The sequence below is a fragment of the Brachyhypopomus gauderio genome, chromosome 9 (assembly GCF_052324685.1).
Source record: "Brachyhypopomus gauderio isolate BG-103 chromosome 9, BGAUD_0.2, whole genome shotgun sequence".
Taxonomy (NCBI): domain Eukaryota; kingdom Metazoa; phylum Chordata; class Actinopteri; order Gymnotiformes; family Hypopomidae; genus Brachyhypopomus; species Brachyhypopomus gauderio.
The window spans coordinates 6578588-6601811 of record NC_135219.1 but is presented as its reverse complement, the minus strand read 5'-3'; the positions used below and the strand labels follow the sequence as shown (position 1 = coordinate 6601811).

At 42.8% G+C, this 23224-nt stretch overlaps 2 protein-coding genes across 5 annotated transcripts; one reads left to right on the top strand and one right to left on the bottom strand.

Annotated features, from left to right (window-relative positions):
- Positions 1–261: 261 nt before the first annotated feature.
- Positions 262–9981, top strand: ufl1 (UFM1-specific ligase 1). 2 transcript variants are annotated; one of them, XM_077016704.1, is made up of 20 exons: positions 262–317; positions 421–499; positions 1436–1581; positions 1784–1812; positions 1915–2012; positions 2294–2408; positions 2512–2642; positions 2798–2856; positions 2960–3106; positions 3704–3879; positions 4807–4983; positions 5191–5314; positions 5530–5652; positions 5867–5987; positions 6159–6325; positions 6483–6613; positions 6800–6880; positions 7003–7088; positions 9231–9411; positions 9529–9981. In XM_077016704.1, the coding sequence occupies exons 1-20, from the start codon at positions 287–289 to the stop codon at positions 9718–9720; spliced, it is 2394 nt and encodes a 797-aa protein (XP_076872819.1). In that variant the 5' UTR covers positions 262–286; the 3' UTR covers positions 9721–9981. The 2 variants fall into 2 exon arrangements, with proteins under 2 accessions (XP_076872819.1, XP_076872820.1); XM_077016705.1 differs by having other exon boundaries at positions 290–317; positions 413–499.
- A 3990-nt stretch (positions 9982–13971) lies between these two features.
- gpr63 (G protein-coupled receptor 63) lies at positions 13972–22611 on the bottom strand. Of its 3 annotated transcripts, XM_077016702.1 has the most exons (3): positions 21885–22611; positions 18877–20201; positions 13972–18554 (listed from the first exon to the last, which is right to left on the bottom strand). In XM_077016702.1, the coding sequence occupies exon 2, from the start codon at positions 20138–20140 to the stop codon at positions 18917–18919; it is 1224 nt and encodes a 407-aa protein (XP_076872817.1). In that variant the 5' UTR covers positions 20141–20201; positions 21885–22611; the 3' UTR covers positions 13972–18554; positions 18877–18916. The 3 variants fall into 3 exon arrangements, with proteins under 3 accessions (XP_076872817.1, XP_076872815.1, XP_076872816.1); XM_077016700.1 differs by lacking the exon at positions 13972–18554 and having other exon boundaries at positions 18578–20201; positions 21885–22609; XM_077016701.1 differs by lacking the exon at positions 13972–18554 and having other exon boundaries at positions 18578–20201; positions 22088–22609.
- Between the last annotated feature and the right edge of the window lie 613 nt (positions 22612–23224).

Genomic DNA, 23224 nt, shown 5'->3' with positions numbered 1-23224 from the left:
GGGTGGAGTACAGCACAGCTCCGTCTTACAGCAGTTTAGCTAAGGAACTGCTTGTGGTGGAGTACGCTATGCTACCGCTCCAAACATCTAGACATGCTTTAACTCTATATTTTTACATGTCCTAATGAAACAGAAATCACGTCAGCCAGCATATCTCACAGCAGTGGCACGGCAGTGACGCGTGAATCAAAACCCCGTAACCTCTTGACAAGGAAAATTAAATAACGCTTTTTGGCCCTTACTGCGTTCCTTACTGCGGCTGTAGAGGGCTGACGTGGCTAGGCGCATGCGCAGCAGCTCTGGTGGCCCTCGGCTAGGTTAGCCAGCTTCATCGCATCTGCTCTTGTTAACTACAACGCTCGAACTGTAAATGGCAAACTCCCAAATAATTTCTTATAATTTTGTCTTCTAATCATTCAGCTATGGCGGCCGACTGGGAAGAAATCAGGCGGCTGGCGGCTGATTTTCATAGAGCCCAGTTTGCCGAGACAGTGCAGAAGTGAGTAGATATTGATGTGTTAGCTCGCCAGCCATATTGGCTACACTCGTAGTGTGTGATTTGTTATGGCAGTTAAAGTAAACAAAGTTAATCACTTTAATGTTTTGTCAGTTGCTGTTTCGTGAACTCGTGATCAAACTGACAATGAATAGCCTAAACAGTCAATAATAAAATGAGTTTGCAGAAGATGCAACTTGACTAGCTATAGCTGACTGGTTAGCTAACTAGGTTTGTGTATTGCTGCAAATTAACATTATTGGCATCTTCAATAAATCTAAATCTCGTGTTAGCTAACTACCTGGCAAGAAATGCAGATCCCCAGGGTCACATTACTCTTTATTGGCTATGTTATTAAGAAATTATAATACATTTGTAAATCTTTGTTTACACTGGTTACTAAGAATTGTTCTTCTGCATCTGCAGTTAGTTTGCTAGATTATTTCGTTTTAGAGCCAGTTCTGTAAAGCGAGTTATTTTCTAATTCCACATGCCATACAACGAAAATGACAGAATGACCTAACACAAAGTAACCTAGTGCTAACTTTTCATTCAAAAGCTTTGTTTAAATTTCTACACATTTTATATTGCACAGAATTCCAAGAGCATTATGAATCTGGCAGCCCTGTCTTGAACCAAGTATGAAAGTCGGAATATTACAAGGGAATTATATTAGTAATTTTGTACTTTCCTTTGATGAAGTTAAATGTGCTTAGATCCAGGGCAGCATTTATTACCATTCTCTCTCTCTCTCTCTCTCTCTCTCTCTCTCTCTCTCTCTCACACACACACACACACACACACACACACACACACACACACACACACACACACACACACACACACACACACATTTCCCCTTCAAGTCTGTTTAGTTGGGGACTTTGTACAGAGCCACGTGTTTACTTGTAGTTTTTCCTAATTTGTCTTGTGATCCAGGTTGTCTGAGAGAAACTGTATTGAGATTGTTGCCAAGCTTGTGGAAGAGAAGAAACTGGATGTGGTGCACACCCTTGATGGAAAAGAGTACATCACACCGTCACAGATCAGCCGAGAGATTCGTGATGAGCTGTATGTACATGGAGGTGTGTATCCTTTCCTGCCCTTACAATCTCTCGTTAAATAGCAGGTGTGTATTACTCCACACTGCATAAGGTTACAGTAGTGTAAGGCGACACTATCCTGCACTAAGGTTTGCAGTTTGTCCAGTGCAGAGTAACTCAATTTTAAAATAATGATCTGATCTTCACATGCTTTTATAATGACCATCTGATCTTCACTTTTAAGGACGAATCAATATTGTGGACCTTAAAAAGGTTGGTTACTCCATCTTAAAGTTTGTTTATTCAAATGATATATAATCAAGATTTAAACCTGTTGATTATGGTTTTCTCCTAATGAGCTCTTTCCTCATATAGATAATGAATGTTGACTTGGTGCATGTGGAGAGCAGAGCCAGTGAACTGGCCAGGTCTGATCGAACCATCCGCTTAATCCTGGGTCAGCTGATCGATGAGTAAGTCCTGTGGATTTGAAATTGTTATTTTAGTTTTAATCTATAACATGAATCAACAAATTGTGAGTGTAGACTTGCAGGGTTCTCCTATAGAAGGTCAAAAGGATTCTGCCAGTGCTCTCTAAGGATGCCACTAGCATTTGTGTTCACATGCTAGTTGATGTTTGTCGACAAGCCAGAAATGGATCAGTAGCCACATTAAAACTGTGTCTGGAAACTGATGGTTGTTACCTTGTCACTAAAGCATGACCATTGAACATGTTAAAAACAACCCATGTTAGGAACTACTTGGACCAGCTAGCTGAGGAGGTGAATGATAAACTGCAGGAATCGGGGCAGGTGAACATTGCTGAGCTGTGCAAGACCTACGATTTGCCTGGAGACTTTCTAACAGAAGTGAGTCAGATCTTCAGTAGAATCATGCAGGAAGGCACGCACACATTTATGTATATTCAAAAATCTTTGTCTGTGTGCATGTGTGTGCGCTTGTGTCTGACAGGAGCTGTGCTCCCGGCTAGGCCGTGTGATCCAGGGACAGGTGGATCAGTTTAACAAAGGCATCATCTTTACTCAGGCCTTTGTGTCCAGACACAAGGCACGCATCCGTGGCCTGTTCAGCGCCATCACCAGGTCCGTCATTCTTTTACACATACAAACACCCAAAACACTGCACATGGTCTGCTGAAGTTACACTTTTGTCATAGTGGTAAAAAACCACATGTTAATACAGAGCAACACAGGCCATGTGTTGCATGCTACACATGTACTGTTTGTGCTTATTTCAGGCCTACTCCAGTCAGTAACCTGATTGGTCTCTATGGCTTTCAGGAGAATCTTTTATACTGTGAGTGTCTGTTTTACATAATTTGTGCATAATTGAGTTCTGCAGTTCATAACAAACAATTTATTCCCAGCTGTGCGTGCGTGTGTGTGTGTGTTTCCTATAGCTGTGCTGCAGGAGTTAGTGAATTGCGGGAGGCTGAAGGGTTGCGTGGTGGGAGGCAGGCAGGACAAGACCGTCTATGTCCCTGACATCTATTCCAGAACCCAGAACTCTTGGGTCGACTCCTTCCTCAAACAGAATGGATACTTAGGTACTCTACTCTGTCCCTACACTTAGGTACTCTACCCTGTCCCTACACTTAGGTACTCTACCCTGCCCCTACCCTTAGGTACTCTACCCTGCCCCTACCCTTAGGTACTCTACCCTGCCCCTACCCTTAGGTACTCTACCCTGCCCCTACCCTTAGGTACTCTACCCGGCCCCTACCCTTAGGTACTCTACCCGGCCCCTACCCTTAGGTACTCTACCCTGCCCCTACCCTTAGGTACTCTACCCTGCCCCTACACTTAGGTACTCTACCCTGCCCCTACACTTAGGTACTCTACCCTGCCCCTACCCTTAGGTACTCTACCCTGCCCCTACACATAGCTTGTCCTACAAGGTGAAGAAAATGGAAAATGGACATTCTCACTTTCATGAAATATCCCCTCTTGAATATAGTGTTCTGTTAATTCCCCATGAGGTCTGGAGTGTTTAGTCAATCCAGTTTGTCATCTCCTTTCTGTCCAAAGCCCGATCACTCCTGCAGGGTTCACCATGCAGCTTTAATATTGGGGCACATCTTGAATTTCACATTTTGATTAAGTTATATTTCATGTCTGGCATTAATCTAAATGTGTTCCTGCAGAGTTTGACGCGCTGTCTCGGCTGGGAATTCCTGACCCAGTGAGCTACATCAAGAAGCGTTTTAAATCCCAAAAGCTGCTTTTCCTGCGAGCTGCTTGTGTGGGCTCGGCCATCGTGGACCAGCTAGAGGCCTCTGTGGAAGAGGCTGTGAGCTCAGACACATGGGTGGATTTGCAGGTACGGCATTACAGTGTTGCTCTTGCACCAAACTTGGGTTTACTTTTCATTTCCCCAGTTATGTAGCTGATCAGGTAGCTGATTCCTACCTGCTCTAGAGGGTTTTTAGGGGTCTTATTACATTTCAGGGGATCCAGTTTAATCTCAGGTGGGGCGTGTTAAAATGTGTTTTAGTTAAGTTGCTAGCTAGCTCTATATGGAGTGAGTTTTTGCCAGATGTTTAGAGACTTCCAATAAATTTATATAAAATCTGTTCAGTAGACAATACCAAACAGAGCACTGCCATTACATTCCTGTGTCCAGTACTACATTAGCACTATTGGAGGACTAACATGAAATCAGTGAGCATATGTTTCTGATCAATGCAGATGATGTCACTGTGATCTGAGTAATGCAGATGAGACACAACATTTAATGAGCATTTTAGCTGGTGAACTACAAAATCAGAAAAGCCAAAAGTATTCGTGGACTGGAGGAGTGGAAATGCTGATGTGCAAAATTAAGGGAGAGGTTTATGTAAATATACATCCTGCAGAAATTTACAAACATAATTTTTTGCCAGGAAAATTGCAAAATTTTTTGCACAATTACCACCTTCTGTAATGTCTTTTCACGCAGTACTGCAGACATTGTCAAACAGCTTCAAAGAAAGAGAGACCAAAGTCTATTAGTTTACTGTTTGAGATGCATGAAAATATTGTGTTTACTATATAACAATGACTATTCTAGTAACATTTATCTTTAACTAACTGACTGGAATTCTCTGGGTTGAATATTCTGTGATGTGACCAAAAGAGCAATAATGATCGTGTACAGCAAGATAGTAACCGTACCACTGCAAACCAGCTAGTTTGAGGATGTGGCTAAAGTAACCGTAACCTGTGAATGGCTAACGTCGGTTCTGATGTACTCGCCCTGGCCCTGCAGCCCATGGTGCCCAGCTGTCTGTCGGAGGAGGATGTGGTGCTGCTCCTGGGCCAGGCCATGCGGGGGGCAGGGGCCGACACCTCCGCCACGCTGCTTAGCACCGTAGTGCTCAGCGAGAAGTTCATCAGCAACTGTTTAGCACTGTTTGACGACATCATGCTGCAGAAAGCACAGAAGGTGGGCGTTCTGTGGGGGTTACGTGTGACACAAGCACTTTTTAAAAGCACTGGACACCATTCTAAAATCAAGTATTTGTTGTGTTTGTGCGTGAGCGTACATGCACATTTGCAGGAGGTGACGAGTAACCCTGTTTTGTTTGTGTGTGTGTGTGTGTGTGTGTGTGTGTGTGTGTGTGTGTGTGTGTGTGTGTGTGTGTGTATTCAGGAGGTGAAGAGTAACCCCGTGTTCCTGATAACGGAGGAGGATGTGAAGCAGGGCTCCATGCTGCTGGAGAGCTCGACTTCATCGAAGAAGGACAAGCGAGAGGAGCGCAGGAAGAAAGCATCAGGTCTCCATGACAATGACCCTGGTGTCAGGTCATCACGACCTTCACCCTGTCACTCACCCTAGGGTCAGGTCGTCATGACCTTCACCCTGTCACTAACCCTAGGTTTTGATGCAGGTGTCTGTGGTTTGTGGTTGCAGAGGCTGGTGTGTGTGTAATGTGGGTGTTTGTGGTTGCAGAGGCTGGTGTGTGTGTAATGTGGGTGTTTGTGGTTGCAGAGGGCACAGGAAGTGTCAGGAGTGGAGGAGGGGGGAACGCAAGAGAAATCAGAACCCGTAAAACCAAAAAGAAGAACAGGAGAGAGGACGACAGTGATGAGGAGACTCAGGCCACTTCAGACGGTACGAGTACACGTGCGTGCACACACAAGGCTTGAGAGGTGAAAGTGACAGTGTGCCAATTGACAAGACGGGACAAGACGATGGCAATTAGGAAACTGCTCCAACGCGTTCACACCCCACAGTACCACTCTTCATATATACATAGTGTTATAGAGTATGTACACTGTAGTGTTTAGTGTTGTACATGCTGTGTGTTTGTGTGTGTGTGTGACAGGTCATAATAAGCAGGGTGGGGTGCCATTCCTGTCCCTGGAGGAGATTGTGGAGGTTCTAGAAGGGAGAGTGAGTGACTGCCCTGAAGAGCTGATAGAGCAGTTGGCTCAGCGGCTACTGAGGTGCAGCAGGCTGCTTAAAGCTACCTTACTGTACTTGTGTTGAACAAGCAAGAACAAACACTTTCTTTGCAGCCAATTTCTTAAAATTGTGTTTTTGTGGCTGTTGGGAAAAGGCTGTATGTCTTTGTAGAAGTAGAAATGTCTGATCGTAATGGGATTGTTCTCCCATAGGCCACTGACCAAGGCGTATCAGGAAGTGGTCCGTACCACTTTAATGTCCTCCACTTCATCTAGCTCGGGTGGGAACCGAAAACAAAATGTGAAGGACCTTCAGGAGGAGATCAACAACCTGTACAACAACATCCGGTTGTTTGAGAAAGGAACCAAGCTCTTCACAGGTGCCAGGATTTCCATTTCAGGATCATTACAGATGAGAGTTTTTACTGGGTATAGAGGAAAATGTTGAGTGTTGGGTTGGGGTTGGTGTAAAGTAGGGTGGTGGTGAGTGATTGGGTCAGGGTGGAGTTCATTGTTCCTGTGCTGTGAATGTTCCAGACGAGACTCACACGAGCATCGTGAAACACGTGCTGAGAAGTGTCTGCACGGACGTCACCAACATGCTGCTGAACTTTGTAGCTGCTGAGCACATGATGGCCTCCGACAACCCCACCGCCATCACTGCTGAGGTCAGAGCAGCTCCCTTCGGTTCCCTCGCTGAATCACATTTGTAAAGATTTTACAGGTGGAACTGCAAGCAGCAGTAGGCCTGCCTATGCAGTCTCAATGTCCGTTATCTCTAATGTAGCGAATACAATTATCTGTGCTTGTTTTTGTATGGAGGGATAAATTAGTATGTGTATGCATTCCTCCAGATGAGGCTCAAGGTTCTTGGGAAGCTCCCTGATGATATTAAAGCTCCCCTGACAAAGCTACACAACAGCCTGAATGGAAAGGTAGGTTTCATTTTGCACTGGCTCAACCTGCAGAGATAGGGTTCAGGTGCCTCTCCCCCCACCCTATCCCAACCACCCCCCCCAATGTAAACTACAGGAGGGTTTGTGTTCATCTCCCACAGAACATCGAGGGTTTCCTGTGCAATCTGGAGACATGTGCTGAAGAGTGTGGATTTCTGCTGAAGAAAGTGGACAAGAAACGAGAGAAGTAAGACCATGTCTGCTCATACACCGCACATCTGCGCATACACCGCACATCTGCACATACACAGCACATCTGTGTTGGAACCCTCACATCTGTGCATACACCGCACATCTGTGTTGGAACCCTCACATCTGCGCATACACCGCACATCTGTGTTGGAACCCTCACATCTGCGCATACACTGCACATCTGTGTTGGAACCCTCACATCTGCGCATACACTGCACATCTGTGTTGGAACCCTCACATCTGCGCATACATTGCACATCTGTGGTGGAACCCTCACATCTGCGCATACACTGCACATCTGTGGTGGAACCCTCACATCTGCACATGCACTGCACATCTGTGGTGGAACCTTCACATCTGCGCATACACTGCACATCTGTGTTGGAACCCTCACATCTGCGCATACACTGCACATCTGTGGTGGAACCCTCACATCTGCGCATACACTGCACATCTGTGGTGGAACCCTCACATCTGCACATACACTGCACATCTGCACATAAACCGCACATCTGTGTTGGAAAGCTCATGCTCTTTGACTGATCTTTTAACTAACTAAGGACAGGTTGTTTAGATTACTAGAAATTATTTGTCATGTTTTATTGGCTTGTCCATCTACAACACTGTGCAAAGTAGCGAAATTCCAAATGTAAAAGCATAGGTTTAGGTTTAATGATAATGACTATTCGTGACCAGTGTTGGGAATGTTACTTTAAAAAAGTAATTAGTTATAGTTACTCACTACTTGTTCAAAAAAGTAACTGAGTAAGTAACTGAATTACTCTATAATAAAAGTAACTTGTTACCAGGGAAAGTAACTATTTGCGTTACAGTTAAAAACAAGGTTATATGCCAATTAATTCAGTTTTTTTTAAGCAGTTTTCACAGTCAGTTGAAATGAGTAGATCAGAAAATTGTTTAACTTTTGATATTTATTGCACATCCACAGACCAGTGCAGGATAAAATCCTTTAAAATCCCAAATCTTTGAAAAAAAAAAAAAAAGCAAAAGTAAACAGTTACACTATATAAAGTGCATTTACATCTATGAAATTAAATTAAATTCTCTCAACCTGAGACAACTGGTTTGTTTACAACAGAAGTAAACTTAACAATAAAACCTCTATTCTTAATTAAATAAATCAAATACCCAGTCTGGTAGACATTCAGGAACTTCAAGTATTTTCTTAAATAATGTTTATATCGCCTTGAAAGTTCTAGTTTTCTTCGGCTTGCACCTGACGCCATTTCGGCCTCTTCTCCGTTTGTGTCGTGTCACTCGCGTGCTTCGGCGCGTGTAAAAACACTGGCTCTGATTGGCTATCATAACGCTACCTTAGCCAATCGCTTACTGACTTGTTAAATTAAACAGGTGTTACAGGTGTTAAATCGGGATCTGTTACTCCTCACTAGCCTGGGCAGCGGTCCGCTCGCATTAGTATATCAATATGTAGTAATGCACCGCTTTTAATGACCAGTAACGTCAACGGCGTTGTAACGACAGGAAAAGTAACTAATTATATTATCCCGTTACTGACAAAATGACTACGTTACCTAACGCCGTTATTTTTAACGGCGTTATTCGCAACACTGTTCGTGACACATCCTGTCACTATTCTAGCATGATGTCTGATTAAATGCCTTCACACTAGATGAGCATGCTTGACTTTCACAGGCCTATATTTCATCTTCACACACATCTATATTGCATTTATACATTTACGTATTTTGCGTTCACTGTAGGACACGTCTGCTATTTTCACAGTACACATCCCACTCTGATCAGCTGTAGTAGATGCTGCATACAATTAATTTCCACAGACATTTACATAAAATTGAAGACATTTGTTTTAAGTACACTAACTTTGACATTTGTTTTAATTATGTGTGTTGAAACTACTGTGACTACAAGAACGTTTTACTTTTTATAGGAAAGGTCATTATAGAAATTATACTTTGTTGCATTACTCGATGTGTGTGTGTGTGTGTGTGTGTGTGTGTGTGTGTGTGTGTGTGGATATACCTACATATAGGTATATAGGTGTGTGGATATCTACATGGAGGGGGGGGGGTGAATCTATCTACGGTTGTATGTACGTATATGCGTACGTAGTGGTCCGTGTGTTTGCGTGTTGCAGGCAGGCTCTGCTGCTGCACCGACAGGCTTTACTACAGCAGCTGAAGCAGGCGGAGGAACCGGCCCTGGTGCTGCACCTGGTCAGCGTGCTGCTTTTTCAGGGCACCACCAACCACATGCTGCACGCGCCGGGCCGCTGTGTACCCAGCATCCTCGGCGCCCTGCAGCCCAAGCTGCCGCAGGTACCTCTGACCTCACGTCTCGCATCCTGATCCCACCAACCGTACCAGCAGACTGTGTGAGATTCAACAGGTAATTAAAGTGTGCGTATGTGTTTCTTCTTTCTTCTTGTGTCTAAGGACCAGTATGAGTTGCTGATGCGATATCAGAGTCTGGTGGTGAAGCACCTGATTGGCCAGAGCCACGCCCAGGGTGGGACAGAACCTCCTGCAGATGAGCTGGATGCATGTCGGAGAGAGCTGCTCAGCCTCACTGATGCCGTCAAAGACCTTATTCTCTCTCCCAGAAAACCGTCGACCACTGACGAGTGAGACGGGTTGCGCACCAAATGGCTTTTTACTTTTTTTTTGGAAGAAACTAAACGAGACTGAGAACATCGTAGTGTTGTACGTTTCATTTAAGCTGCTTTTCAGGCTTAGTTTGGGGCCCGTTCTTATCATTTCATTTTGAAAATCTAACTGGCCTGATGCTGGCTTTAAGTGTTATGAAAATGAGTGAAATAAAACGCTTCTCAGGTCCCCCACACTCATCTCTCGTGAAAGAGAGAGGCTACCTGTTGGAGCAAAAGTGCATCTGTGCATCTGTTATGAATCGGGGCGATACAGTAAAAACATGATCACCGTATATAATTTGTTCCCACGATATTTAGGGGATGTACTGGATACAGGTCCTCGTAGTAGTATGCATTATAGTATCCGGTATGCTACAGAAGCAAACCATAAACAGGGTCACGCAAATTTATAATGCTCCGCCTACTTAAACACCAAAGATTAGCGCTGCTTTTGACGTCTGAAGTGTTTTCAGGTTTTTCAGTTTTGAAAAGAAACGAGAAGGCAGAGACGAAATGCTGGAAATCATTGAAGAACAGCTATGTTTACAACTTTCATTTTGGAATTTGGCTAAGAATAGCCTACCACACGTTTAGGACTACTGGTATACACAGAGCTAAATACCTGTAGCCTACAAAATAACTAATTATAATGTTTACAGTATTCTACAATCAACTCACTCATGTTCAACATTAATGGGGTCCATTTTGCCATCTCTGAAAAAAGGATGAATGAAACCAATAGAAATATTGCTTATGTACCATACAGCTGGTTTCAGTATTGCCAGAAATACAAATTAGATGGACTTTATTTGTGATCGATTCAGAACTTCGATCTAAACTCAAACGCCTTTTGTGCAGCATTCCATCTCCATCAACAAAGGTTTACCAGGTTATATGTGCCTCGGTATCATAAGGTGTGTCTCAACTGCATACTATTTACTGATACTATAAGGTATGTACTACATACTGATCTTTAGATCAGGTTTGATGGTTAGTACACATAATATATAAAGCATTGCTGTGCTAACGTGTCCTTTGAAGCTACAGGGATTTATCCTTTTAATTTAAAAAAATGTTTATTTAATCATGCGTTTTATCATACTGCTTTTACTGACTTTAGGAGTAAGTTTGCTTTCTTCAAAAAAAAAAAAAGTTTTGAGTTACATCACAGCCTTCATAAAGTTACCACAGTAAATGCTAAAATGTCATATAGGTGGTATGCACTGACGCTATGTTCCTGACCTGCATACGGCCTCTCGGTGGGAATGAGAAGCAAAGGTGAACAACACAACTGCATTTAAGAAAAAGATGAAACCAGAATGAAAGGCAGTTGGACTTGACAATGACTGCTGGATTATTCTCATTTTTAAAACAGTGAGCAGTTCAAAATCCATATCTTATAGATATGGATCTTAGAATATCTTCATTTATGCTCGCAGTCTCTTCACATTGGTGCTTGCCATGTTATTTTTACAGAGTGCATGTCAAAAGTGCCTGACAACATGCAGTACAACCACAAGGGCTAAGAGAGCACTGTCCCCATACTGGTATACTTGGCAGAAGTACTGTCATCCGGGGATCAGTACACAGGTAGTATGTAGCTATTTCAAACGCAGACCAACCTTGATAATGCTGCTAGTTTTAAGAGTATACTGATAATATCTGAAGCCTAAGGAAACCAAATGATTCATTAGTTAAAACTAGTTTTTTTTAACTGCAAATAAACTAGTTTATTAATAAACTATAGTTTATTTGCAAAAATAGAATATAAAGTACTTGTTTTCAAGTGTCACCCTATATGTGGGACTGAGTTACACAGGGTAGTGGTTGAAATCTTCCCCCACGTAGTGGGACAATCCTTCGAGAACCTGATGTCATCAGTAGTCCTCAATAGCTTTAGCATCAACAGACTCGACGGGTTTCTGCAAGACAAAGTTAAACAGAACAGAATTTTCATGAACACATTAAGTTGGCTAGAAGTGGTCATTCTAATGAACTAACATTTACCATTTATTTTTGAAAAGAAGAGAAAAGATCTGGAAGGCAGATTCATTTTAATCTCTGGCTCAATATACGGGCAGCATAATATGTAGATTAAATTTATGTCCAATATAATATTGTTTAATCACAAGCAGAAAAATAGGAGGTTTAATTCATATTTTACTTACTAATCTGGCATTCTGTAACCTACTTTAATGCAGCAGCAGATTCATAACTCCTGGAAGAATAATATTCACCTGTCTCAGCTGCAACATTATGGGAAGCGTCTAAAGCAACTGATTAGCCTTTTGGAAGCAGAGGATGTTCACCTGGAACAACTTCACAAGCTACCCGATCCCCGACTTAGTCAAATTGGGCCTTACTCTGTCAGGCAAAGGCTGGACATAATCTTGATCACAAAAACCGTTAGAAACTGCTCTACTTTTCTAAACAGATGTATTATGAATTGTCTTGCACAATGTACCAAGTGTGGCGGACTACTCGTGCATCAGTTAAGACGGGAGCAGAGTCAGAGAATTATAATATCCTTCAGAGGTGCTGACATCTGTCTCTTATCCTCCCTTGGTTATAAATAACCCTTTTAATAATTACTATCTGTGAACGTGGTACGAGTGGGTGAATATGGAGGTGGGTCCACTACAGAGAGTGAGATGGACATGCACGCACAAAAGTTCCAGTTCCAGGTGTTTTAATGTTGAAATCCAATGAATAAATAAATAACTGACGAATAAACGTAAAGGAAAACTGTATAAAGGAAAACTAATATGTACAATGTACTCAAGCCCGCAAAGGCTTATAAGCAGTACTTTTAAACAAGCACTGGCAACAGCAGCCAATCTAGCCCCTAACTTCCTTGGGCTTAACGCAACACATACAATATCCACCAACCAATAACCAACCAACATCAACCTCTCCACCATCTACCTTCCCCTAGCCTCTGAGAGGAAGCCCTCTTATACTGGTAGCCCCTCCCCTTAATTAAGCTGGGGCATACCATTACCACTAGCAGGGGTTATCTATAAACACAAACATACCATACATACATTACATAACATTACTGCAGTAACAATATATACATGACATTTCACATTCAGTGCACCATAACAATAATGATGATTAATATGTCCATCCATTGTGTACATCTGTCCTCAGGTATTCCCAGGACCTGTAACCCCCCCTCCCCTCCTTTAGTAGGCCGAGGGCCCTTCGGCCACTATAAGAGAAGGAGCTGGCTGGGCCGCCAGTCCCCCTGAGAATCGCACATAGAGGTCAGTACAACATTTTGTCCATTACCTGAATGTCTATAGAGTCTTTTGGTGATGGGCCAGAGCTACTGGCATCATCACACTATCAATCTTTATAAATCTAAAAATATGGACCCAGGAATGGATTCCTCAAAATCATTTCTCAAAAAATTACATCCCACGGTATCAGAAGAAGAAAGGACCATTTTAAATAGTTTTCAAAGCACCTCAATCTGTGCCTTCCAACAAATCTCCAGGTCCAGATGCCTATTCATCTGAATTATATAAAGCCTTCTGACCAATGATTACCTGTCTTTAATCATTTGCTTGGCTCCAGTTCAGTACCTGAAACATGGAAATGGCGTCATTCTGCCTATTTATTACAAAGGAAAAGACCCAGTATGTGGAAATGCTCTATATATTGGTGCATGGCACAGTAGGACATTAGGATGCACACATTGGGATATAGTCCTATATTGAAAAACCCTGTATTGTTATTGGTGTTGCTATATGATTAAATAATTCCATTTGATTGTCAAACTTGTGGCTAACTGTAGTCAATTCTATGAAGAGAATGCATTTATTTACTAGATTTGTTAAATATTTGCACTAATTTAATACTACTACTACATTGGAAAAGGCATTTTTATTCAATTGAAACTATTTAAGTAAATGTGTACCTCAGCAAATAATCTCAATCAAGTTCTATCAAGTTATCGTCATTGTTTGATATGAATGAAATAACAAACACTGGAATAAAATGAAACAATATATATTTATGCTCTGATTTGAACTAAAAGACCTTCAAAGTGGGTTGTTGTAACACCACTAAACCATGATTCATACAAATACAAGTATAAAAATGTTCTAAGTAAGTTTACGAAGTACTTAGTGTTACAAACGTTTGGGGAAACGCACCCTGACCAATTTTCTCCTGTGGTCCTCTCAGGAGGCCCTGTGCTTACTTCTCCTCGAGAAATGAACCTTTGATCAATGCCAGAAATCTGACACGTTCTGGCACATTGGCCTCTTGTGTGGATGTTACAGACAACCAGGGGGAGGACTTTAAACAGTGCCACAATAGGAAATCGAAGTATCTTGGAAGTTTATTTCATTTCTCAACAGTCCCGGAGACGAGTTGCCATAGTGAGCAAAACAATTAATAAACTACGCAACAAACCAACCAACCAAACAAACAAACAAACAAATACATGAAATACATAAAATTAACTCAAATTCTCTCAAATGAATTAAAATTCTCAAATCACTCACTCATAGCACTTAGTATGAAAAACGCCAGGTCTGAAAAACTGCAGGCCCGAACCCACACTTCCCATGATCTACACGCCACCCTTTACCCTCACTATCCCTTCCATAATCCCAACGTTAATTAAAACACAAATGTATTAAAAAACAAACCCTATGAAATAAAGTGAGGAAAGACGTATACTTACATTATGTGCAATGGTCTGCTCCATTTACTAAAATCCAGATCCTACCAATCTCTCTCATTAGCCTACTGGCCACCCCAGTAAGTATACTAAACAGATACATATACATATACCATTCCTTTATTCAATTACAATCTTTATATTTCTTCTTCTTCTCTTCTTTTCCAAAATGAATGAATGGGTTTCTCTCAGTTGGCAGTATTCATAATAAAATATATTATAATCTTCACTTATCCATGTCTTTTTATTTATTATTCCTGTTCTTAATTGCCCTCTTATAGTGGAATTACATTAAGTATGTATTCTAAATTGTTTCATATACATTTTATTTTTTTCATTGTTTATGGACATGGTCTGTAACCTCCATTAAAGTATTACTATACATTTGTCATGTAGATTGTAACTGTAACTGTAGCTATAATACTGTAATGGTTCTTTCCTATCATAAATATTTGTGTTGTCAATTATGTGCAATTAAATACAAATAAAAACCCAGCTAGCTAGCCAGGTCAAGGCAAAAACTAGACACAAAGAGCAGCTTAGTGCTTTGGAGGACTACAAACAGAAACCTGGGTGTGTACATATGTGTGTGTGTGTGTGTGCAGAGCCGGAGTGGCTAATTGGGAGATTCGGGAGGATTCCCGATGGGCCGGCTCATGTCAATCTCTAGTTTGGGCCGATTGGGAGGGAAAAATAATTTTGGGCCGGATTTGGGCATGAAACTCCCGGGCTGAAAAAGTGGCCCACTCCGGCCCTGTGTGTTTGTGTGTGTGTGTGAGCAAGCTACATGCTGCTAAGTAGGATAGTTAACGATCAGCTACTTAGAGTCAGAGAGCTGGCAGTGTTATGGTGTTCATCTTTGGAGAAGCAGGTTTACAGGAGCAGGAGAGGGTTAACTGTGTATCCATTACTCCTACAGGAGCAGGAGAGGGTTAACTCTGACTGTATATGTTACTCCTACAGGAGCAGGAGAGGGTTAACTCTGACTGTATATGTTACTCCTACAGGAGCAGGAGAGGGTTAACTGTGTATCCATTACTCCTACAGGAGCAGGAGAGGGTTAACTCTGACTGTATATGTTACTCCTACAGGAACAGGAGAGGGTTAACTCTGACTGTATATGTTACTCCTACAGGAACAGGAGAGGGTTAACTCTGACTGTTTATGTTACTCCTGCAGGAGAGGGTTAACTCTGACTGTATATGTTACTCATAGAGGAACAGGAGAGGGTTAACTCTAACTGTATATGTTACTCATAGAGGAACAGGAGAGGGTTAACTCTGACTATATATGTTACTACTACAGGAGCAGGAGAGGGTTAACTTTGACTGTATATGTTACTCCTACAGGAATAGGAGAGGGTTAACTGACTGTATATGTTACTCCTACAGGATCAGGAGAGGGTTAACTCTGACAGTATGTGTTACTCATAGAGGAACAGGAGAGGGTTAACTCTGACTGTATATGTTACTCATAGAAGAGCAGGAGAGGGTTAACTCTGTATGTTACTCATAGAGGAACAGGAGAGGGTTAACTCTGACTGTATGTTACTCATAGAGGAACAGGAGAGGGTTAACTCTGACTGTATGTTACTCATAGAGGAACAGGAGAGGGTTAACTCTGTATCCATTACACCTACAGGAGCAGGAGAGGGTTAATTCTGTATTAATTACTTGTCCTAGAGAGTTTACTGAGGAGGCTGAGGGCCTTTGAAGCTCACTGCCAGCACACTGTTCCTTAGCAACTACACCGCAACAGAAACTGGATAGATGTACACGAGGATTGAGCTCATCAGTAGCAATTTCTTGCAGTAAATGAACATTTCCTGCTGTAATAATATGGTGAATTTTGTATTTACAATCTTGCAATTACGATATTCATCATAACTAGTACATTATCTGATGGGTTGTATTGCATTTATGCGCTGTAGTTTTAGTGACTTGAAGACTTGTTTACTCAGGGCTATGGAAATGATGATGTCATCTCCCCAGAGCTAGTCAGTCTGCTGGTGAGGCAGAGGCCAATAACAGTCTTTCATCAGGGGAGCACTGTATAACATCAGTCTTGCTATGGAGACCACATGGGCAGAAGAGGACGTCCCACGATTAAAACTAGATGACAAGCTGTTCAACAAACTACTGCTGTGGACTATTTAATCCAGATTAATACAGTTGCAAGATTTCAACATAAAACTCATTAGTGTTACTCATACGTCATAACAGCTGGTAGAATAATCGCTTGAGATGCCAAAAGTGTTACTGAAGTATTGCTACAATATGAATGTCGCAACTTTTCTGAATTTAAGCATTTCAGACCACAGTTAAAAAGGAAATGAGAGTATTTCTCTAAACTGTCTGAGAGTCAACCCCGACAGGCTACTCCAGCAGAGGGTGAGACCTTAGGTTAGGGTTAATCCTAATGCTGCTTTTCAGGAATATAAAGGAAGTGTCTGAGCTGGTCCTGTCTCCCAGGAAAATGGTGCCCCCTGGTGGAGCTGCTCTGTAGGGTGAATGGTGTTGAGGTCTAAGATTAATCTAAAAAAATCAGACATTATCAGAACTTAATTCATTCATTAGTAACAAGCACCATTGTTTGGGCTTCATACAGTAACTGTAGAAATCTGACCCAGTGTGATAACTAATATATGACGTGGTGAATGTATGTGCATAAACCATTCATTGACCTTTCACAGCAATGCAGATACAGTTATTGAAAAGCACAGATCAAAAGGGTAAAAAAATACACGAAATTATTTGAATGTTCCTGAAATCAATAGAACCATTAATATCAGCACCAGGCTGAATGAAGGCTGGATCAATCAAACGGTGCAGGAGTGAAGGAGCAACAGCGGTTGATGCTGTGATCCTGAGAGTATTAATATCAAAGACGTCTACACGCATCTTCATTCGCTCTCGCATGCTCCTCAGGCACCTGCTTGAAAGGTTGCCATGGGAACAGGGGAGAACACTTCTGCAGTCAGAAAACAATAGCAATTTATTAGTGTGAGCAGTATAGCGGTGTGAGGGCCGACACACAAACCCAGTGCTGCTCCTCCCACACCGCATGGTCACTCCGTTCTCCGGAGAAAGCAGAAACATGATGGACAAGGTCTATAGATAATGAGTTCATCAATGTACACAACACACACAGACTAAAATGTCAACACTCCCAACACATGCTACTCCACACCATCACATCCACACACCACTTCTGGCCTCTCTGATCTCACATAAAAAATAAAAGGTTAACCGTCTTCACTGTGGAAGAATGCAGATTCTTTAGCCTCAAAAAAGTGTGGCTCCATAAAGACAATGAAGCCGTCACTAGTGCCAGGCACTTTGAAAGCAACATGATGGAGGAGTAGGTGTTGGGCTGCAATGATGCATTGAAGTGGGTTAGAAGAAAGGGTTAGGGTTAACCCTAGAACCAGCATCAGAGCTCAATAAACAGTCCGTCATCGGGGGAGCACCAGTCTCCTTACGGAGAGCTTGTGGCACACACTGTAACCCAGAGTAAACATACACAGTACATCCTCAGCTCACAAACACTACAGCATTCACTCAGTTAAGCAGATGCCTTCTGATAAATTAAGAGTGTAAATGAAACATTAAGAGAATGCCCTAATTCTAGCAATATGGATACTGCCTATAAATGCAATACAACTCATGAGATACTGCAGAAGTTTCAGGTGAATATCGTAATGAGTAATTACAAGATTGTTGTTGTGTATGAGTGATTTATTAACTTCACTTCACATAATGCCCCAGTCGACTCTCTTTTCTGTAAGTGGCAAGTAGGCACAGACACTCTACCTGTATGATTATGCAGTAGTTAATGAAGTTCAGTATTATTCTTCAGCACTCGTGATTTCATTCAGACACAACAATTGTAACTTCAAAACATGACAAAATTCACCATATTAACTTATTAGAGTTGCAAATGCTCATTTACTGCATGAAATTGCTCCCAATGAGCTCAACCCTCCTGTGCATCCATCCAGTTTCTGTTGCGATGTAGTTGTTGCTAAGGAACAGTGTTCCCAGTAAGCTTCAAAGGCCCTCAGCCTCCTCAGTAAGCTGTAGAAGAGATGGATGCAGCCAGTTAACCCAGTCCTGCTCCTGTAGGGGTAAAGGACACAGCTAAAGTAAACCTGCTCCTTCAAAGAGCACACTGCTGGCACTCAGACTCTAAATGACACACACACGTGAACAATTTCACAAACGCCTTTAATTGTATTCAAAATAAAGAACCAGCACACCAAAATTGCACATTTTCACCAGGTAAAGCAGCATTTGGTATGACTAAGAACATAATCTAGAATTCAACAAAATTAATTAGATTCCCCGTGAGACCACAAGAAAGATCATAAAACAGGCTCAATAAACTAATCACAGATAGCAAAACAGTCTGAGGTAAACATGACAGCTTGTCCTAATTTACCATCTTAAAGGGAATCGAGTCCCACAGTGGAGAAGTTCCCCTAAACCACAGAGCGGTGCTCTCCACACGCATACACCGTGCTGGGCCGGATCCGCCTCCTGGCGTGGCCGGACAGCTGGGGGAGGAGCTTGCAGTGCTTTGGCACGAGTCCGAGGCAGGCGTCGCGGAACTTCTTGATACGCCAGAAGTAGATGAGCGGCGTGAGGGCCGGTTTGAGGTAGCACAACCACACCAACCACGTGCTGATCTCAAAGAAGCTCTGACTGCCGTAGAAGGAGCTGCTGAACGTAGCCAGCAGACTGTAGGTGGCGAACGGCATCCAGCACACGGTGACGACACAGAACAGGATGAGGATGGTGGCGAAGGCACGCGTCTTGAAGCTCATGTCGATGTTGATGTGAAAGGGCCGGCTCAGGCTGCTGAGGCCAAGCTTGCCCATCTGGCCCAGGCCGACGGAGTCGGAGCGGGTGCCGATCCGCAGCGTGTTGTGTCTGAGGGTGCTGAGGATGCCCACGGACGTGTAGACCATCACCAAGAACGGGAGGAAGAAGAAGAGCAACATGACCAGCAACACGTAGGCGCTGGAGCTGCGCTCCGCAGTGTAGCCAAACACACACTGGGGGGCACGCGGTGGCATCGGCAGGGCCGGGTAGCCCACCGACAGCGGGAAGACCATGCAGAAACAAAGAGTCCAAGACAGAGCGATCAGAACCTTGGCCCTGCGAGGACTAAGCCGGTCCTGCCGCTGCACGATGATCAAGAAACGGTCCACGCTGATGATCAGCAGGATGGCCACGCTCTCCAGGAGGAAGAGCCAGAAGAACATGGCCGACACTCGACAGAACACGTCCCCGAAGACCCAGCGCATGGTGACCGTGGTGATCAGGGCAAAGGGCATGTTGAGCAGCGCCAGCATCATGTCCGCGAAGGCCAGACTGGCCAGCAGAATGTTGATGGCCGAGCGCATGGCCGCTCGACGGTACACCATGACGCACACCACCACGTTCCCCAGGAAGGCCACCAGCAGCATGCAGGCCATGGCCAGGCCGAAGAACACCTGCAGGGGGAGACTCAGTCCCTGCATGCCGTCCTGCACACCATCCTGCACCCGTCCCGCAGGGGGCACCGTCACCCATAGCGTCCTGAGCGATTCCGAGCTGTTGTACCAGGAGGTGGAGTTCTCCATGGCCCGCGGCGTGTCTGATTGGCTGGTGGTCGTAGGCGGACTGGGCAGTGCAGCGCGTTGCCTAGCAATAAATAGCATTCCTGCACTCGCAGATCCATCGCAACCACCAACCCACCGCCACACACATCACAGGGACAGTCTGCAGCGAAAGAGAAATAAATCACACACACAGCACAGGGACAACGGATAGTGAAAAGCAGCAGCATCAGTGTGCACAACTACTCCCCAACACGTCATGATCAAACACACACCAACACACGCAGACACACACACCCTGTTTAGAGTCGGTCATTAATTCACACGGTTCACCATTTTACATGCTGTCCCAGGCTGTAATTTCTTACAGACGGACAGACAGACACGGTTTCTATGTCACTGTCCAGATTTTAAGAGGTATAGAGATGCGTATTCCACTCAACCACAATCCACAATTCTGGCTGTCAATAGTAACCATAGTAACAGCCAAGCTGTTCACGTGAGTACTGTGTGCTAAACAGGCGTTTAGCCTGGCAACAGGGAACAGCACAATCGGCACCTAGCTGCTCAGGAGGTCAACTTGTTTAACACATAGGTGCAAAGTAGCACGGTTCCCTGCATGTACCCAGAACTCACATTATGCTTTAGAAATAACAGAAGGTGAAATTCCTCTAACCACCTGGCACAGCTGTTTACTGTGCCGATGTGAAAATCTGCAATAAATTAATACAATTTGGTTTATGTTTAGTTCAGTAGTGCAGGGACAGGTTAATTGTTTTAATGTGTTTTCATGTACAGATATCTTGCGTGATATCTGAGGTCAGACATTAACACATTTTTTTCAGCCTTGTAGCTAACAAAGCCATGAAGTCACATTTCGTCTACATCAGCCCTTTTCTTCCAGATATTGCAGAGCTGATGGAGGATTTGCTTTTCAGTTTATTAAAATTGAATCAGCATCAGATGACAGCAATAGTGATCCCAGCACTTCTAATCCAAGTATAAACTAAGAGTGCTGTCATACAACCAACACACAAAACATACTTCTGCAACAATGTAATTATATTTATTTACTATGAAAACCACACTATCATCTAAGAAATTAAGAGTCCAATTGCCCAGAACTGGCCTGGTTACAGGCTTCAAGGACCACTGTTTTTACGTCGATTATCACCAAACAGGGACATAACAGTCGCGTTATCTGGAGGGTTTCGTTTGTGCCGTTGCCTAAATGTCTAACTGGCACTGTGGTGTGTGGAGCCACAATTCCCAGTATGTGGTATATACCCCTTTTCTATTTTTATTCATTACCAATAATTAAATTATCGCTTTTCAATGGAAGCTCACAAATTATTTTGTAAGTACTGATACAACTTGGATGACTTGTGATCTCATGGTAACAAAAGTTGGTTTGACATCACAACAAAAACAAGTCATTATCTCAAGAACACAGTAGGCTACAAACAGCAGCATCATTATCATCATCACCATCATAACAGCATAATCAGGCGCTACATATACATATAACTGCATATAATTTGTCTATGGAAGACAACCCAAACTCACTGAAAACAGTGAGCTAGACTGCATACAGACTATATGCTGTATAGAGCCAGATTGTATTTGTATATACAGTCATCGTGAACCCCATCTCCAACAAAAGGATTGCAAACCGCAAACAGTTCGCTTATGATAAACAATGGAAAGAGAAGACGGCAGTGTTAACTACCGGCGGTCCTTAGAAATAAGCTATAGTTTGGAGTGAAATTCGCTAGCCATCTATGCTAAGCAAACAAGCTTTCTGACTTTTGGGATACTTGGATGTTTAAAACACGTTCAAACGTACCTTGGGAGAGTGAGAATGTGAGCGCGAGCAGCCGCATCAGTACGCACGAGACACACCAGGCATCTCAGCACAGCGCGCGGGTGTCTCGAGCCAGACGGAGAAGTCACAAATAGAACCAATGCGTGTCTCGAGCACGCACGCACACACACACTCACACATCTACCCTTTAAAATACTCTTGTTTAAAACGACACAGACACCTACCTATGGGATTTTGGAACGCTCCAAATGTATAACGTCAGCCTGAAGTGAACTCCAGCCGCCTTGAAAAAACGAGCTCTTATTCATTTTTAAAGCTTATTAAATACCATTTACACAAATCTACACGGGTGTATTTGAAACGCTAACTTGGCGCTATGAACTGTATTTAAAAAAATCCAGATAAATCTGAAAAATCCTATGCTATATACCACACAACCACCCAATCGCTGTGGATTCACTTACAAACAGAACCGTGCAGTTCGCGCATCCTTTGTGCAACCGGAGCGCGTGCGTCACTTTAGTGAAAACCCAATCATGTCTCGCCCGGGGCGGGACTTAGCGAACTAGCGGTCTAGTGTAACCATTCCCATTCAACAAAGTGTGGTTGCACGAAAGCAGGATAATAACTTATTCATTTGTACGAAAATTGTGTACTGATATACTGTGCGAATCTGTTCCTTGCTATAAACTATATTAAATGAAATAGTTATATATAGTAGAAAATGATACTAAACATTAAAGTTGCAATTTGGATACTGTTAATGGTCTTGCTTGAACATATTCCTTTACAACTGGTTTGAAAAAAAAAAGTCTTAGTAGATATATCTGCAAATACATAATCCTTCAAAGTATTTCATTGAAATTCCTCAAATAACGACTCAATCCTGTGAATACCTTAGACATGTCAGCCTAGCTTTAGTTTACAATTTTGTGTTAATACAAAGGAGCGCAAATTAAACAAACTACAGAATCCTGTATGAATTAGTTTGAATAATTTGCTGCCTTTTGTCTTCTGCCCAGGCTCACGATGAGGCCCCAATGTCTTGTCTGGACTGATGAAAGTGATTAAACAACTCAAATGTTATAAATAGCACAGAACAGCTGCAACTACATTCTTATCAAAGTCACTGTGTTTATTCAGTGATCACCATGATCATGCAGTAATGGGTTAAGGCTGGCTATGTTTAGAGTTAAAGCTGGGTAGGGCTACGTTTAAAGCTGGGTTAGGGTTTAAGTTTGGTAAGGTTAAGGTTAAAGGAGAGTTGAGAGTAGGGTTAGAGTTAAATGTGGAATGGGGAAGGGTTATAAATGGAAACTAAACAAAAAGGCATTATAAGCAAATTCATTTTAATCACATCA

Excerpts from the sequence above, each read along its gene's own strand:
- gpr63 (XM_077016702.1), bottom strand. The coding sequence starts at position 20,140 with ATGCTATTTATTGCTAGGCAACGCGCTGCACTGCCCAGTCCGCCTACG.
- ufl1 (XM_077016704.1), top strand. The coding sequence starts at position 287 with ATGCGCAGCAGCTCTGGTGGCCCTCGGCTAG. Across the intron at positions 3,107-3,703 it reads CAAACAGAATGGATACTTAG|AGTTTGACGCGCTGTCTCGG; the intron begins GTACTCTACTCT and ends GTGTTCCTGCAG. Across the intron at positions 5,653-5,866 it reads GACTCAGGCCACTTCAGACG|GTCATAATAAGCAGGGTGGG; the intron begins GTACGAGTACAC and ends TGTGTGTGACAG.